We start from the raw sequence: 17,828 nt of genomic DNA, 5'->3' as shown, positions 1-17,828 counted from the left end.
TTGGGTTCGTTTTTATTATTATTTTTAGGCACTGCCTGTAGCTTTGAAACAAGACTGAAGGGAGACCCCTGCTGGCTGCAGGGTTAGTGCCATGCTGGGCATGCCCAGTAGGGGCCAGTCAAAGTTCCAGAAACTTTGACAGAAGTTTTCCGTGGTTGGGCTCCATCCTCGATGTCACCCATTTGTGAGGACTAACATCCTGCTGTCCTGTGAGAACACCTGTTACATCAGGTAAGCAACATTTGCTAAATTGCCCCACAGGGATCCCTCCTCTAACTTTTCTCAGGCCGCGGGACTTCGGTAAGTTTTTTTGACAGTCTTTCGTTGATTACCGTTGAGTTTGGCCCTCTCGGCCTTCTGGCCGTCGACCGTACCGTGGCTTGATTTTTTTCAATGGCCATGGTGTCTGGGTTTCGTCGGTGCCCAGACTGTACTCGTACCATGTCTATCACAGACCCTCATGGGGTCTGTGTAATGTGTTTAGGCCGTGAGCATGATGTCCTGACTTGCACCAAATGTGCCCTCATGACACCAAAAGGTCGCAAAGCCAGAATGGAGAAGATGGGACTCCTCTTCCGTGCTCACACCCCGACGCCGTCCATCGCATCGATGTCATCGGAACCGGTACCGAAGTCGCACCAGCATCGACTACCGTCCGGTGACCGTCCGCCATCGACTCCTGTTTCTCCTCCTCAAGATCGAGGGGATCATAGGGAGAAACATCGCAATCGGCATCGTAAGTCTCGGACTGTCGAGGGAGCGAAATAATCGACCTCACCACCGTCCGAGCCACCATCGAAGAAGCCCCGTCCAGAAATGGCACCGACCATTCCTGCGACCGGGACATCGAGGGCACCCTCACCCAATCGGTGTTCGGGAGTCTCGATTCCGCCTGTAAAGGTGGTCCCTCCGACTATGCCTCTGCCTCCCTCTTCCGTCACGGAGCCGGGGCTGCTTGCTCCAGGTCTCCAGGAAGAACTGGACCTGCTGGTCCAGGAGGCCATCGACAAGGCGATGCAACGGCTCCAGGTTCCACCGGCACAGAGAGTGGAACCGGTCACTGACCCAACGACTGCAGCGCTGGCACCGCTGCTATCCTGGATGGAGGCGCTCATGACCGCCCTTCCACTGGTGATTCCCGGGTCTCCGATGGCTCCGGTGTGCTCCCTGTTGACAGCTTCATCGGGAGGAGAAACACCGTTCTGCATTCCTCCTTCGGGAGTACTGCCTCAGCCCTCGATGCCAATTCGTCCCTCGCCACCGATTCATTCATCGGGGGCGATACGCACATCGGCACCATCTATGCCTTCGATACCGGCACCGATGCCTTCCAGGCCGTCCACGGTGCCCCCGGCGATTCTTTCTATTTTCTCGGAGCCTCAGCCGGGGCCTTTGGGTATCCAACCCCCCTCTCGTCCTACAGGTCAGTCTGCTGATCCTTATGACACCTGGGGTGATGATACTTCCACAGACACCGATGACTTACCTTCACCTCCTCTACTGAAAGTAGAAAGCGTTCTCCTCCAGAGGACCTTTCTTTCATTAATTTTGTGAAGGAAATGTCAGAGTTGGTCCCTTTTCAGCTTCAGATGGAGCAAGATGATAGGCACCAGATGATGGAGCTCCTCCAATTCCTGGATGCCCCTAAAGTGATCATTCTATTCCCATTCATCAAGTTCTTCTTGACCTCCTCAAAAAGAACTGGGAAAACCTTGGATCTGTTGCCCCAGTCCATAGAAAAGCTGACCCTACCTATTTAGTACAATCAGCCCTCTGTTTTCAAAAATCTCAGCTCGACCACCACTCAGTGGTGGTGGAATCGGCTCAAAAGAAAGCAAAAAGGACGAAGCCTCACTCATCTACCCCTCCTGTTAAGGAATACAAGTTCCTAGACAATATTGGTCGACGAGTATTCCAAGGGGCCATGCTCATCTCCAGAATTGCTGCTTACCAGCTGTATATGACCCAATACAATAGGGTCATTTTCAAGCAGATACAGGACTTCTCTGAAACCCTATCTGACCAATTCCAACAACAGCTTCAAATCCTTGTCAACAAGGGGTTTGAGGCAGGAAAGCATGAGATAAGAACAGCTTACGATATCTTCGACACCTCTACTAGAGTGTCTGCAGTTGCAATTTCGGCAAGACGATGGGCCTGGCTCAAATCTTCTGACTTTCGCCCAGAAGTACAAGACAGTCTGTATGACCTGCCATGTGTAGGAGACAATCTGTTCGGTGAACAGATCCAGCAAATAGTGGCTGAATTAAAGGACCATCATGAGACCCTTAAACAGCTCTCATCGATACCTTCCGACTTCTCCTCCAGACAGACCTTTAGGAAGGACTCTAAGAAGTCATTCTTCCACCCAAGGAAGTACTATCCTTCACCAGCAAGATCCCGAACTACGAGGCCTTCTCAAAAACCTCAGCCTCGCCAGGCCCGAATGCAAAAGCCACAAGCAGCTCCCCAGCTGGGGCCTGCTTCAGGTTTTTGACTTTCAATTGGAGAGCAGCAGCCTGATTCCTCTGCCAAGCATACCAGTGGGACGTTGATTGTGCCACTTTCACGGCATGTAGCAATCATTGCTCAGGGTTCCCACCTAAACTTTCTTGCTCTTCCACCGGACTCACCACCTCTGCAAGCATGGAGAGTATCCGATCATTCTGTCCTTCTGGAGCAGGAGGTTTCCCTTCTTCTCCAGTTAAGAGCAATAGAACCTGTCCCTCTCTTGCAGCAAGGCCTAGGGTTCTATTCCCGATACTTTTTGATCCCCAAAAATTCCGGGGGTGTTTGTCCAATTCTGGACCTACGTGCTCAACAAGTACCTACAGCGAGAAAAGTTCAAGATGGTAACCTTGGGCTCGCTTCTACCCCTTCTGCAAAGAGGAGACTGGCTCTCCTCTCTGGACCTTCAGGACGCATACACACACATTGCGATAACTCCATCTCATCGCAAGTACCTCAGGTTTTTAGTAGGCCCAAAGCACTATCAATACTGCGTGCTTCTGTTTGGCCTAGCATTGGCACCACGAGTCTTTACCAAATGTCTCGTGGTTGTCGCAGCTTTTCTCAGGAAAGAAGGTGTTCACGTCTACCCCTATCTCGATGACTGGTTAATCAGGGCTCCAACCCAGCAAGCCGCTCGGTCGTCCCTCAATATAACCCTACACACTCTAATTTCTCTATGATTTCTCGTCAATTACGAAAAATCCTATTTAGTCCCATCTCAAAACTTGTCGTTCATTGGGGCAGACTTGGACACCTTGCAGGCAAAAGCCTTTCTACCTCAACAACGAGCGCTAACTCTCGTGTCTCTCGCTCACCAGTTGCAGTCTCAGCATACAGCAACAGCTCGCCAATTCCTTGTCCTTTTAGGACACATGGCGTCCTCAGTCCATGTCACACCAATGGCCCGCCTGGCCATGAGGCTCATGCATTGGACTCTGAGGTCACAATGGATTCAAGCTGTTCAGCCTCTGTCGACCATTGTCCACATCACCGACTCACTCAGTCTGTCTCTCGCCTGGTGGACAAATCACAACAATCTCCTCCAGGTACTGCCCTTTCAAGTGCCAGATCCTCAACTCATCCTCACCACCGATGCTTCCAACCTCGGGTGGGGAGCCCACGTGGACAATCTACAGACACAGGGGTCTTGGTCTCCAGGGGAAGCCAAACATCAAATAAACTTCCTAGAACTTCGAGCAATGCAATATGCTCTCAGGGCTTTTGGGGAACACCTTTCAAATCACGTCATCCTGATTCAGACGGACAATCAGGTGGCCATGTGGTACATTAACAAGCAGGGAGGCACAGGCTCCTTCCTTCTGTGTCAGGAAGCTGCGCAGATTTGGACGGAAGCGCTCTCTCACTCGATGTATCTCAGGGCCATCTACTTGCCGGGAGTGCACAATGTTTTGGCAGACAAACTGAGTCGTGGCTTCCAATCACACGAGAGTGGTCTTTCAGCCCCTTGGTAGCGGACTTTATCTTCCAATAATGGGGTTATCCCCAAACAGACCTCTTTTCGTCCCCTCAGAAACACAAAGTCGACAATTTCTGTTCCCTCATTCGGAGCAAGCGCTTTCAGCCCAGAGATGCATTCTCCCTCTCGTGGGCAACCGGTCTGCTCTATGCATTCCCTCCACTTCCTCTTCTTTCGAAGACTCTCGTGAAGTTACGTCAGGACAAGGGAACCACGCCAAGTGTGGTTTCCAATACTTCAGGATCTCTCCATTTGCAGGCACATTTCCTTGGGAACAGACCCACATCTGATCACTCAAAACAACGGATGCCTACGCTATCCCAATCTTCAGGCCTTGTCTCTGACGGCATGGATGTTGAAAGGTTAATCCTTCAACCACTTAACCTTTCAGATTCGGTTTCTCGTGTCCTGATTGCTTCACTGAAGCCTTCCACAAGAAAATCTTATTCCTATAAATGGAAAAGGTACACATCATGGTGCACCTCGCAGTCCCTTGATCCCTTTTCCTGTCCAATCCCAAGGTTTTTGGACTATCTCTGGCATTTGTCAGAATCCGGTCTAAAGACCTCTTCCATCAGAATGCATGTCAGTGCGGTAGCCGCCTTCCATAAAGGTGTCGGGGATGTTCCTATATCAGTACAACCCCTTGTAACACGCTTTTTAAAGGGCTTGCTCCATATCAAGCCACCTTTACGTCCTCCGGCCCCTTCTTGGGACCTTAATCTGGTTCTTGGTCGGCTCATGAAACCACCATTCGAGCCTCTTCACTCCTGTGACCTAAAATGTCTCACATGGAAAGTGATTTTCTTTTTAGTTATTACTTCAGCTCGCAGAGTTAGTGAGTTGCAGGCCCTAGTTACCTATCCGCCTTACACTAAACTCCTGCAGGACCGGGCAGTACTCCACACTCACCCTAAGTTTTTACCCAAGGTAGTTTCAGAGTTTCACATTAATCAATCCATCATACTACCTACCTTCTTTCCTAGGCCCCATTCCAATCCAGGGGAACAGGCTCTGCATACCCTTGACTGTAAACGGGCTCTAGCGTTCTACTTAGACCATACAGTTGCCCACAGAAAGAGCACTCAGTTATTCGTCTCTTTCCATCCCAACAAATTAGGGCAACCTGTGGGTAAGCAGACTCTCTCCTCCTGGTTGGCGGACTGCATATCTTTTTGCTACCAGCAAGCAGGCATTCCTTTTCAAGACCTTGTTAAAGCACACTCTGTGAGGGCCATGGCGACTTCAGTAGCACACCTACGATCGGCGCCGCTTCCTGACATTTGCAGGGCTGCCACCTGGAGTTCTCTCCACACTTTCGCAGCCCACTGTTGCTTGGACAAAGCCGGAAGACAAGATTCCATCTTCGGCCAGTCTGTCCTTCGTAACCTATTTCCAACATGACGTTGTTGTGCCTGTTGCACGCCTTTGGGTACATTTGGGGCATGTTCGGACATTCTCAGCTCGGTATTCACCCATATGTGAGGACTTACCATCCTGCTTGTCCTGTGAGAAAGCAAATGTTGCTTACCTGTAACAGGTGTTCTCACAGGACAGCAGGATGTTAGTCCTCACGAAACCCGCCCACCGCCCTGCGGTGTTGGGTTTGTAACGTTTTATTTTATTTTCGGCACTGCCTGTAGCTTTCAAATAAGACTGGAGGGGGACCCCTGCTGGCTGCAGGGTTAGTGCCATGCTGGACATGCCCAGTAGGGGCCAGTCAAAGTTCTGGAAACTTTGACAGACGTTTTCCATGATTGGGCTCCATCCTGATGTCACCCATATGTGAAGACTAACATCCTGCTGTCCTGTGAGAACACCTGTTACGGGTAAGCAACATTTGCTTTCTGCTTGATTGGCGTTCAGATCTCATGTACGCTTCTCTGCAGATACCACTGATCACCAGAACAGTACAAGAATTAATGCAAGACCACATCCAGTTGATTTTCAAAACTCCAGTATGGCCTAAACATATGTTTGTATATTTAGTATAGCTTTCAAGCATTCCCATCCATACATCTGGGGCAGATCATGCTTTGGTAACTCAAGACAAAATAATGTTATATCATCTGAACCTTCCATCCCTCAACCTAATGGCTTAAATATTGAACGTTCAGTAATCATTGGTCTTTGCCCAGAGAATTTGAAGAGCTAATGATTTCAGTTAGGAAGCCATCAACTAGAAAAATCTATGCTTTTAAATGGAAAAGGTATTCCATACGGTGTCTACAGAATGCCTTGGACCTGTTTTTTTGCGAGCGCAAGCATTTGTTAACTTATGTGCTCTTCTTTTCTGACTTGGGCTTTACCACATCCTCTGTAAGAGTGCATCTCAGCACCCTAGCAGCTTACTATGCTGTGGCAGACAAATCTATCTCTATTTATCTACTGGTATCAAAATTTATGAAAGGTTTATTACATATTAAACATCCAGTTAAAAAAAAAAAATCACTAGTTCCATGGGACTTCATTGTTCTTTCTCAATTAATGAAGCTATCCTTTGCGCCTTAGAGACAACTTCTTGATCTAGAAAGTAGTTTTTCTTGTAGCATTAACTTTAGCTGGAAGAGTTATAAAACTCAAAGCTTTCGTTCACTATTCACCATACATGCAATTCTTTCACAATAGAATAGTGCCCCATGCTCGTTCAAAGTTTCTTCCAAAAGTCGTCTCTGCTTTCGATCAAAATCAATCCATCACATTACCTACTTTCTATCCAAGGCCGCATGTTCATGAGCGAGAGAGAAGACACTTCATACATTAGATTACAAAAGAGCTTGCAAGAAAAGAACTCTATTGCATCACCAAGCTTCACAGCTCTTGTATACGATCCTAACAGACTTGGCATAGCAGTCACCAAATGTAAGTTGTCAAACTGAATAGTGGAATGTATTCAGCACTGCAATATGTCAGTAGGCTTATAAATCACAGAATTTGTCAAGGCTCATCAAGTGAGAGCTATGGTTTCTTCCATTGCTCATCTGAAAAAAATACTTCTCAAACATCTGCAGAGCTGCAACTTAGTCATCAGTTCATATCTTTACGTCCCATTACTAGCTGAATCATTTCTCAGGAATCAGCGGTAAATTCAGACAGGCAGTTTTGTGCAACTTGTTCTCACAGTAGTCTACTTTCCACAGTGGAGTCTGGGTTGCTTATTCAGTAAATGCTCCACTGCAACCCTCAGTTTGGGAATCCCCCTGTCATGGCTAATTCAGCCTGCTTAAGAACAGAAAAAGCAAGTTTGCTTACCGTAAATGTTTTCCATAGATAGCAGGATGAATTAGCCATGCTAAATACCATCCCTACTCCCTAGAGTGTAAGACACCTGGCTGTCATTAGCTCTGATATTGACTAAGGTGGGTCACGAGGCAATGCCTGCGTGGGAACTCACACATGTTCAGTAGATCTTAAAACTCCACTAGCTAGGAGAGAGACTTCTATTTGGTGCTGCTGGATGACTTCACTTACATGTCACAGCCAATTCATCCTGCTAACTAAATAAAACGCCATTTACGGTAAGCAAACACAGCCATAGTCTCTTGCAGTATACTTTCATATATATGTGAAGTTTCCTAAGAACACACAGTGAGTTCAGATCAAATACAAAAGTGGTGAAAATCACCCTTTTAAAAAAAAAATTTCGGCAATCAAATTTCATGTTCAGTATCAGATGTATTTTTCACAGCGTACAGCTATCCTCTAAAGGCAGCAGCAAATGCAGTACTACAAAAGTTAAAGAACCCGAAGCAGGTGACGTGATAGCCCAAATATGGCCATTTTGGGGTTTTTGAATTTGTGTTACTAATGGACCTTTAGAGGATTGCTTCACACTGTGAAAAATGCAGTTGATATTGAACATAAAATGTGATTGCTGAGCTACTTTCTGTCTTGAAAAGATAAGTGATCTCATACATCTATGAATGATTAATTTTTGATTGTAAGTGGATATTGACTTACTGTTTTTGATGATTAAAGTAATTGAGTTGGGCTATGATCAGAATTCAGTAGATTTCAATGAAGGGATAATTTATCTTTAAAGAAATTTGGTTCTAGTATTTATGAATGCCCAGTCTCATTCGATTAAAAAAAAAAAAGTTTGAAAAGGTTTTTTTTTAATTTAAAAAATAGGGTGAGTTTCATTTTTATATTTGATTTGAATCCACAGTGCTTTCTTAGATTTTATAATTGGAGGATTAGTTTAGAGTTTTTCTCTTAGGACAAGCAGGATGGTAGTCCTCGCATATGGGTGACATCATTGAATGGAGCCCTGCATGGAAAACTTGTGTCAAAGTTTCTAGAACTTTGACTAGGTACACTGAGCATGCCCAGTATGCTCTTTACCACGCGTCCATGTGGGGTCCCTCTTCAGTCTCTCTCTTTTCGCTGTGTTTTCGCCTCGCAGTTACTGAGCTCGTGTTTTTTGTTTAAAAAAAAAATATATATTTTGAAAACTTTCACCTATCGTTTTCGGATTTTTTTCCCATGTGTGGGTCATTCTCGGTTCCCCTGTACCTTAGTCAGGTTTTTCGGTGGTTTGGTATGTTTTCTTTCGTATCCGTCCCTGTGGCGGTGGTGCATCAGTGCCTGCCAGCAATGGTCATCCCCCGCCTCCATTGTTTTCTCCCTTTAGGTTCATGTCAAAATCACGACTTCATCGGATTTTCGTCGGTGCCTTCAGTGCTCGAGGTCTATGTCCATTCCGGACCCACACGATGTGTGTATCCTCTGCCTGGGGGCATTGCATGTTGTGAGGGGGTGCCGCTTGTGCAACTAAATAACCCCGAAGGGATGTCTTGCTTGCCTCGAGAAGATGGAGCAGCTTTTTGGTGTGAGAGAGCCCGAGCCATCGGCATCAGTGGCATCGATGCCGAAGGACTGTGGCGTTGCACTGATGGACATCAAGCCATTGACATTGCAGGGCAGTCCGCTCTGTCGATGCCACTGGAAGATAGGGGCGTGAGGGGACTGGCCCCTGTCGGTTTCTTCTAGGTCGAGGACATCGGGTTTGTCGTCTTCGACCTCGGCACCGGGGAAAGACCAGGCTGAGCACAGAGGGAAGCAGAGGAAGCATTGACACTGGTCACCTTCGATGCACGGTGCAGGGCTCGGATCTGCGCTGGTGCTTGCCGTGATGTTTCCAAAGCGACCCCACGACAAGGAGTGGCTATTCTCCATGGATGCCGGGGGGGGGGGGGGGCTGTGATGGTCTCCGCCAGTCTTGGTGTCAGTCGCCGACCGACCTCGGGGCTCTGAGGAGGACCTGGCCACCACCCCTGCCTCCCAGTCTGTTTTGGCATCAACAACTTTTGAAGAGGAGTTGGAGTGCAGAGTCCAGCTGGTGGTCGATTAGGTGCTGCAGGGCATCGAGCTGATGGAACCAGTGCCCACGTTCTCCCTGTTAGAACCACTGCTGGAGCATCTTGATGTGCATATCGGGGTGTTTACCGACCCAGCTGGTGCTCGGGGAGCCATTGATACCTGGCATGGCACCGATGCTTCCACTGCCCATGGCAATGGTCATTGCCAGTTCCTATGAGGAGGAAACTCCGAGACCGGCGCTGACACTGCAGCCTGCAGCCCATGTCCAGATTTACCGGGGCCACCACTGGTGCCTAGGTCTCTGGACAAAGGCCGAGCACCCAGGGCCTCATCCCCCGTGGATTTCAGTGAGGATGAGGCCCTGTATGACCCCTGCGGGGAGGACACTGCGGAATCATCCTCTGAAGACTCGGAACGTTTCTCCTCAGAACAGTTTCCTCCCGAGGAGGTCTCCTCCTGAGGACCTGACCTTTGCAGATTTTGTGCAGGCAATGGCTGAGGCCATCCTGTTTTCAGTTGATGATGGAGGAGGACACCAGACACAAGATGCAAGAAATCGTCCAGGTTGTGGAGGCTTCTAAAAGATTGTGGCGATCCCAGTACACGCGATCTTTAAGGAGTTGCTGTTGAGGATTTGGGAGCACCCCTTCACAGTTCCTCCTGTAAATAGGAAGGCAGACGGGGTTTATTTCGTCCAACAGGCTACCGGATTCAAAAAGCGTCAGCTGGCACACCAATTGGTAGTGGTCAAATCTGCTTTCAAGAAGGCCAGATGCTCTCAAACCCATGCCTCTGTGCCCCCGGGGAAGGATCACAGAGCACTGGATGCTATTGGGAGGAAGGTTTTTCAGGGGGCAATGCTTTTTGCCTGCATTGCTTCCAACCAGCTTTATATGAGTCAGTACGCAGACGACATTCAATTAATTCTACCAATAGATGACACAATTGAAAAAACATTAAATCTAGCTAACATGTACCTAGACATAATTAAACTACTAAACCAGATGGAACTGGTTATCAACATTGACCAAACTGAATTCCTTCACTTTGAGAGAAAACATACTAAAATCATTCAAACACCGATAACCCTAAGAAATAACCAAAAAATTGAGGTAGCCGAAAAAGTAAGGAATCTGGGAGTAATAATGGACCCAGAAATCAACCTGAAGCAACACATATCTATAAAAGTAAGAGAAGGCTACGCAAAACTTATGGTCCTCAGAAGATTGAAACCATTACTCACACCTGCCCACTTCAGAACAGTATTGCAAACACTTATCTTTTCTAGCACTGACTACTGCAACACACTCTTACTAGGACTCCCAAGCACATCGATAAGACCACTCCAGATACTTCAAAATACTGCAGCCAGAATACTAACGGGAAAAAAGAGGAGGGACCATATAACCGAAACTCTAGCAGACTTACATTGGTTACCCATCGAATACAGGATAAAATACAAAGCCTTATGCACCATACACAAACTAATATATGATAAAGAAGCAGACTGGCTAAACACAGCCTTACGAGTACACGTTCCACAAAGAAACCTCCGCTCAGCAAACAAAGCACTACTAACAATCCCTTCAGTAAAGTCAGCAAAATTAACCCAAGTGAGAGAAAGGGCTTTATCATTGGCTGGGCCCATACTATGGAACACGATGCCACCCGAACTCAGATTACAGAATAATCTCAAAACTTTTAAGAAAAATCTAAAAACATGGCTCTTTAAAAAAGCCTTCACTAAAGAGTGTGGAGGGTAGAGAATGAAAGTACAAGGTAATGCAGATGAGAATGAATTTAATCAATCCTACTTTTAAGAAGTAATATTTCAAAGCGATAGTAACTCAATAGTATACCTGGACTTGACCAACATTACTCAAATAATGATTTTATTTATGAAATTGTAACCGAACTTTATTGGCACCTGTTAGAATGTAAGATATCCTACATTTACTTACCTTAGTCTGTGTACCTATTTGTAAACCGTTGCGATGGTATATAACTTAGCAACGGTATAGAAAAGTTTTTAAATAAATAAATAAACCTCTGGAAGCAGGGTCAGGAGATAGCTGAGTGGCTGCCTCAACAGCAGCAAGACACCTTTCTGTCGCTGGTGCAGCAGGGCCTGGAGTACAGAAAACATGAGGTACGTTCCACCTACCATGTTTTAGAGAGGGCAACAGAGTCTCTGCAGCGGGAATCAACACTTGCAGAATGGCATTGCTGCGGGCCTCGGATCTCCAACTAGAGATACAGGAAAGACTCACTGACCTGTCATGTACTGGAGAGAATCTCTTTGGAGACAAGGCGAGGGACACTGTGGCCCAGTTGCGGGATCACCATGAGGAGGGCCCGCCCTCCTCAGCCAGGAGGTCTGTGAGACAGGGTCAGAGGAGGACTTTCTACCTCCAGAGGAGGTACTATCTTCCAGCCCCTCGCACCCGTTCACAAAGGGTGCACTCTTGCGGTGGTCCCAGGAGGAAGCGTGCTCCCAAGCCTCAACTGGCACCCCAGCCAATTCCCAGGATGGGGTTTTGACTGAATCGTAGGGTGCATAAGCCAGCCCGCCCATACCAGAGTTGCCAGGCTACGGTTTCTTTGTGAATTGGTGGCCCAGTATAACTTCGGACCAGTGGGTTCTGTCTATAGTCAGTCAAGGGTATTGATTAAATATATTGGGTGTCCCACCAAATTCTCCTCCGTGCCCATTTTGGGGGCCACTATTGCATCAGGAAGTACTGTTCAGGGAGCTCTTCGCCCTCTTAATGGCCAAAGCAGTTGAACCTGTCCCACCAAGGCAAAGGGGGCAGAGATTCTACTCCTGTACTTCCTAATTAGAAAGAGAACAGGGGGATTCTATCCCATCCTAGACCTGAGGGCCTTGAACAAGTTTCTAAAAAGAGAAAAGTTCAAGATGGTTTCCCTGAGCATCCTGATTCCCCTCCTACAAAAAGGGGACTGGCTATGCTCCCTCGATTTAAAGGACGCATACACCCACATTGAGATCTTTCCAGGTCACAGGAAGTAACTCAGATTTGTGGTAGGAAAACAGCACTTCCAGTACATAGTGTTGCCATTTGGGCTAGTGTCGGCCCCACAAGTCTTTACAAAGTGCCTGACCGTGGTGGGGGCGTACCTCCCCACAGACTGGGAGTGCATGTTTTCCCCCTATCTGGATGATTGGCTGGTCAAGAGCATCTCTCAGGCAGGTGCAGATCGGTTCTTGCACTTGACCATCCTGGTGTTGGAGTCTCTAGGGTTAGTCATAAACTACCCAAAGTCCTGTCTCAGTTGTTCACCTCAAGTGGACTTCATCAGAGCCCGGCTAGACATGGCTCAGATAAAAGACTTTCTGCCATGCTCCAGGGTGCTCACTCTAACGTCCATAGCGGAGGTGATTCAACAGAGCCAGCTGGTATCAGCTCAGCACATGTGAGGCTGTTGGGCCACATGGCTGCAACCATTTATGTTATTCCCTTGGCACATTTACACATGTGCAGAGCACAATGGACCTGAGGTCACAGTGGCGCCAGGCCTCCTAGGACCTCCAGGCTCGCATCTGCATCACTCCATCTCTCTGGGGGACTCCTTGTCCTGATGGTGGGTTCTCTCAAATTTGGCACAGGGAATTTCTTTCCAACCTCCCCCTACCCAAATTTCCTTACCATGGGGTGCATTCACCCTGGGGTGGGAAGCTCATGTAGACAAGCTTCCACACCCATGGTCTGTGGTCCGCCCAGGAAGGATAATGTCAAATCATCTTCCTGGAGCTCCAGGCAATCAGGTACGCTTTGTGTGCTTTCAGAGATCAGCTGTCCAGCAAAGTTGTCCTGATCTAGACAGATAACCAATAGCAATGTGGTATGTCAACAAGCAGGGAGGCATGGGATCATACCTCCTGTGTCAGGAAGTGGTCCAGATCTGATTCTGCGCTCCGTCCCACAGGATGGTGCTGCAGGCCTTGTATCTGGCCGGAATGGAAAATGTGATAGCGAACAGACTGAATCAAGCCCTCAGACCCCATGAGTGGTCCCTGAATCAGGATCATTCGACTCTGGGGAAACCTAATGTGGACTTTTCTTGCATCCTCTTGCAACAGGAAGGTGACTCAGTTTGCTCCCTGTATAGGTTGAATGGCAAACTAGCCTTGGATGCCTTTGCCCACCATCGGGGCAAGGATCTTCTGTACATGTATCCTCTGATTTCACTCATCATGAAAACTGTCCTGAAGCTTTGTGAGGACTGGGAGACCATGATTCTGATAGCTCCCCCATTGGCCGAGACAGGTCTGGTTTCCACTCCTTCAGGAGTTGTCCATCCGGAAACCGATCAGTCTGGAGACTTTCCCAGATCTCATCATGCAAGATTGGGGCTGCGACATCCCAACCTCTATGCCCTGACTCTCACAGCCTGGATTTGAGACTAATTCTGCAGCCACTTGATCTTTCTGAAGATGTATCTCGGGTTCTAGTGGCTTCTAGAAAGCCTTCCATTAGAAAGTCCTAAGGACTGAAGTGGAGGAGGTTTTCCTTGTGGTATGAGCAAAACGCCCTAGATCCTTTCTCCTGTCCCACCAAAAAACTGCTTGATTACCTTTTGCACCTTTTAGAGGCTGGTCTAAAAATCAACTCCATCAGGGTTAACCTGGTGCTATTTGAGCAGATCACCCATATCTGTACAGCCTTTAGTTGTACGCTTCATGTTGGGGCCTGCTTCAGTTGAAGCCTCCCCTATGGCCTCCCGCTGTGGCTTGGGACCTCAATGTGGTGCTGGCTCAGCTGATGAAAGCTCCTTTTGAGCAACTTCGCACCTGTGACCGGAGGTACTTGACCTGGAAGGTCATATTTTTGGTTGCGGTCACTTAAGCACGCAGGACCAGCGAGCTCCAAGCCTTAGTCACTTATCCATATTACACTAAGTTTTATCATGATAGGGTGGTCCTGCATACACACCCTAAGTTCCTGCCTAAGGTGGTGATGAGTTTCCTTCTTAACCAGTCAATTATCCTGCCAACATTCTTTCCCAGGTCCCATTCACACCAAGGCAAACGAGCACTGCACAGTTTGGATTGCAAGAGAGCCTTAGCCTTCTACTTGGAGCAGACAGAAACCCATAGACAGTCCACCCAACGTTTCATTTCTTTTGATAAGAATAGAGTGGGAGTTGCCAAACAGACACTATCCAGTTGGCTAGCAGATTGCATCTCCTTTTGTTATGCCCAGGTGGGACTGCATCTTGGGGATCATGTCAAGGCTTATGTCAGAGCCATGGCAACGTCGTTGGCCCACTTATGAGCAGTTCCTGTGGAGGAGATCTGCAAGGCTGCAATGTGGAGTTCTCTCCAAACATTCGCATCACACTATTGTCTGGATAGGGATAGCTGACATGACAGTAGGTTTGGCCAGTCTGTCCTCCGGAATCTCTGAGGGTAGAACCCAACTCCCTGCCTAGAGCCCATTGTTTGGGTTCAGGCTGACTCCCCATCTGTTACCAACAGTACTGTGGTTGTTGTGCCTGTTGGCACCTGGTTGATGCTCATTGGTCCCTTTTTGTGTAGCTAGAGATTCACCCATGTTTGAGGACTACCATCCTGCTTGTCCTAGGAGAAAGCAGAGTTGCTTATCTGTAACAAGTGTTCTCCTAGGAAAGCAGGATGTTCGTCCTCACAAAACCCACCCACCACCCCAAGGAGTTGAGTTTCTCCTATTTTTATTTTCATCTAATTCTGTTACAAGACTGAAGAGGGATCCCGCGAGGAAGCGTGGTATAGGGCATGCTCAGTGTACCTAGTCAAAGTTCTAGAAAGTTTGACATAAGTTTTCCATGTCGGGCTCCATCCGATGAGGTCTCCCCTGTGTGAGGACTAACATCCTACTGTCCTAGGAAATCTGTTACAGGTAAGCAACTCTGCTTTTTCTTTGATTCATTCTGAAGTTTCCTAGCCAACATTTAGTTATGGCAAATTATCTGAACCTTGATTTATTATTAAGTGCTTGATTTACAAAACATTAAGAACATAAGAAAATGCCGTACTGGGTCAGACCAAGGGTCCATCAAGCCCAGCATCCTGTTTCCAACAGTGGCCAATCCAGGCCATAAGAACCTGGCAAGTACCCAAAAACTAAGTCTATTCCATGTTACCATTGCTAGTAATAGCAGTGGCTATTCTCTAAGTGAACTTAATAGCAGGTAATGGACTTCTCCTCCAAGAACTTATCCAATCCTTTTTTAAACACAGCTATATTAACTGCACTAACCACATCCTCTGGCAACAAATTCCAGAGTTTAATTGTGCGTTGAGTAAAAAAGAACTTTCTCCGATTAGTTTTAAATGTGCCCCATGCTAACTTCATGGAGTGCCCCCTAGTCTTTCTACTATCTGAAAGAGTAAAAAACCGATTCACATCTACCCGTTCTAGACCTCTCATGATTTTAAACATCTCTATCATATCCCCCCTCAGCCGTCTCTTCTCCAAGCTGAAAAGTCCTAACCTCTTTAGTCTTTCCTCATACACAAAGTGAGAAAAATACCTTGATGAAGTGGGCCATGAGTTTCTTAATAGCATCCTGAGGCTATGTACTCATTCTCTTTGCAAGCTAGAATGACTTTAAGTAAAGTTTAGGTTTACCAGGATTGGTAAAATGGGAATGTGAAAAATTTGGCAAGATTAATCTTGCTCCCTATTCATTCCTTACATGTTTGAACATTTTCAGTTTACTTTTTTTGTAATGAGTGTCTTAAGTGCCCAGTAGAAGACACTTCTGTATGACTTGCTGTGGCAGCCACAATATACAAATGCGAAGCAAGAGACAACAGCTTAACTGTCTCTGCAGAAGAGACCAGTCCTATTGGTTCAGTCTGGACATCTTGTTTGCTACATCATGTTTGCAAATAAGTATCAGTGTATTAAAAAAATTCTATTTTACCAACTCGGATATTTATGCAATTAAGCGCCAGTTCTAGTGTGTATGAAGTGATTATAGATATGGGGTGGGGGTTTTTTTTTTCAATTCCTGCTGTTTCTTCTTTTAAAACAATGGCATTTTTGGACTTTAATTGAATTGCTTTATTTTGTTTTTTAGGATGGCGTGTTAGTGGATGAATTTGGACTACCACAGATTCCTGCTACATAAGATTGTTTATTTTTCTACTCATTTGATATGGCAGATCAAAACTTTGCAAACTAATAAAATACATTTGCATAAACAGAAAAAGTATTTAATTTTTCAGTGTCATTTTAATTACTACATCCTTTAATACTGCTGTTTCTTTTGTTGAAGAAAAAAGTTTATTAATCTACTGATTTATTTCAGGCATATCATGCTAGAGTTCTCATAATCAATGCATTCTTTATGCTAGATTTTTTTTTTTATAAATTAACCTGTGATTAATGGCATATGTAAAGTTTGAAAAACTTTGGTGGCTTTGGTCACTGTCCTTTATGCACTTGTAATTTTTTTTTTTTTTTTTTTCAGTAAACTGACTATGGCTATCTTCTGCAAGACAGGCCTAGGAACCTTCATTTTCAGTTATTTATTGTGCCTGTGAATTTCAATGTTAAACAAAAGAAGTCAATAGAAAAATGACTAATATAACACAGTGGAAAAGTTATTTTGCTACATATTTTTTTGTTTTTGTTCAAACACTGAAATTCCCACGCAAAATAAAATAAAAACTGAAAACTAAGATCCCTAGATATGCCCTTTAATACTCATTTGACAAAAGATGTGATAAGTTTTTAAAGATATCATTTTGGGGAATGTATTCAGGTGATAAATGCATTGTAACTTTTAATAACTACAGTGATAATAAATATACATGTTATTTACCTCGTGTAATTCTTTAGAATCCTTTGAAAACTTGTGCATGGAAAGTCTGTTTTGTGGTGGAGGAAGGATGTGATGCATTGATCTTCTGTGCCAGTAATAACAACCTCCCATTCCTTGAGTGCTGCAAATAGGTCTGCCAGTATGAAGACTGGTGTTTGTTATCTCCACTGTATGCCATCTGCCATCCTACCTGTTTCTCCTCACTCACTAATCCATTAAGCATCAAGATCATTTTTCCTCATCTTGAATCAATAGTTTAGGTTTAGTTAATTTCTCTGTTGATAAGCAGGCATGAATTAGACCTGAGTGACGTGGGTGGCATCATCAGATGAAGCTGACACAGACCCAGCTCTCAGACCTTGGTAAAAGACTTTACATGAGCAGGAGTCCCTGCACGTGTGCTGCCTTGCGAGCTCTTCAGTTTTGCTTTGTCTGTGCAATCACATGGAAGTCTTCCCAGTCTCTCCCTTATTATTTTGGCCTGTTTTGAGCCCTTTCTGTGCCTCATTGCAAAGTTTTTGTTCTACTGCCTAGCTAGTCCCTTATCAGATCTTTAGTACTACCAAAACAAAAAAAAAAGTTAGATGGAGAAAACGGGCCAAGAATACTATGTGGTCAGTGGTTTCAAAGCCTGCATTTATGGGCAGATATCCTTCACAGATTCTCAATGGGTTTGTCATCGCTG

At 46.0% G+C, this 17,828-nt stretch overlaps 1 protein-coding gene across 1 annotated transcript in view; it reads left to right on the top strand.

Moving 5' to 3' along the window:
- The window catches only part of CHMP5 (charged multivesicular body protein 5), a 162,999-nt gene extending 145,857 nt beyond the window's left edge, over positions 1 to 17,142 (top strand). Inside the window, exon 8 of the mRNA XM_029589882.1 lies at positions 16,397 to 17,142. Within this exon, the coding sequence (XP_029445742.1) occupies positions 16,397 to 16,447 (51 nt within the window). The 3' untranslated portion in view covers positions 16,448 to 17,142. The remainder of the gene's footprint in view (positions 1 to 16,396) is intronic.
- The last annotated feature ends 686 nt before the right edge of the window (positions 17,143 to 17,828 follow it).

Source organism: Rhinatrema bivittatum, chromosome 2 (genome assembly GCF_901001135.1).
Source record: "Rhinatrema bivittatum chromosome 2, aRhiBiv1.1, whole genome shotgun sequence".
Taxonomy (NCBI): Eukaryota; Metazoa; Chordata; class Amphibia; order Gymnophiona; family Rhinatrematidae; genus Rhinatrema; species Rhinatrema bivittatum.
The sequence above is the reverse complement of the archived record's forward strand: the minus strand, read 5'-3'. Positions and strand labels throughout refer to the sequence as shown.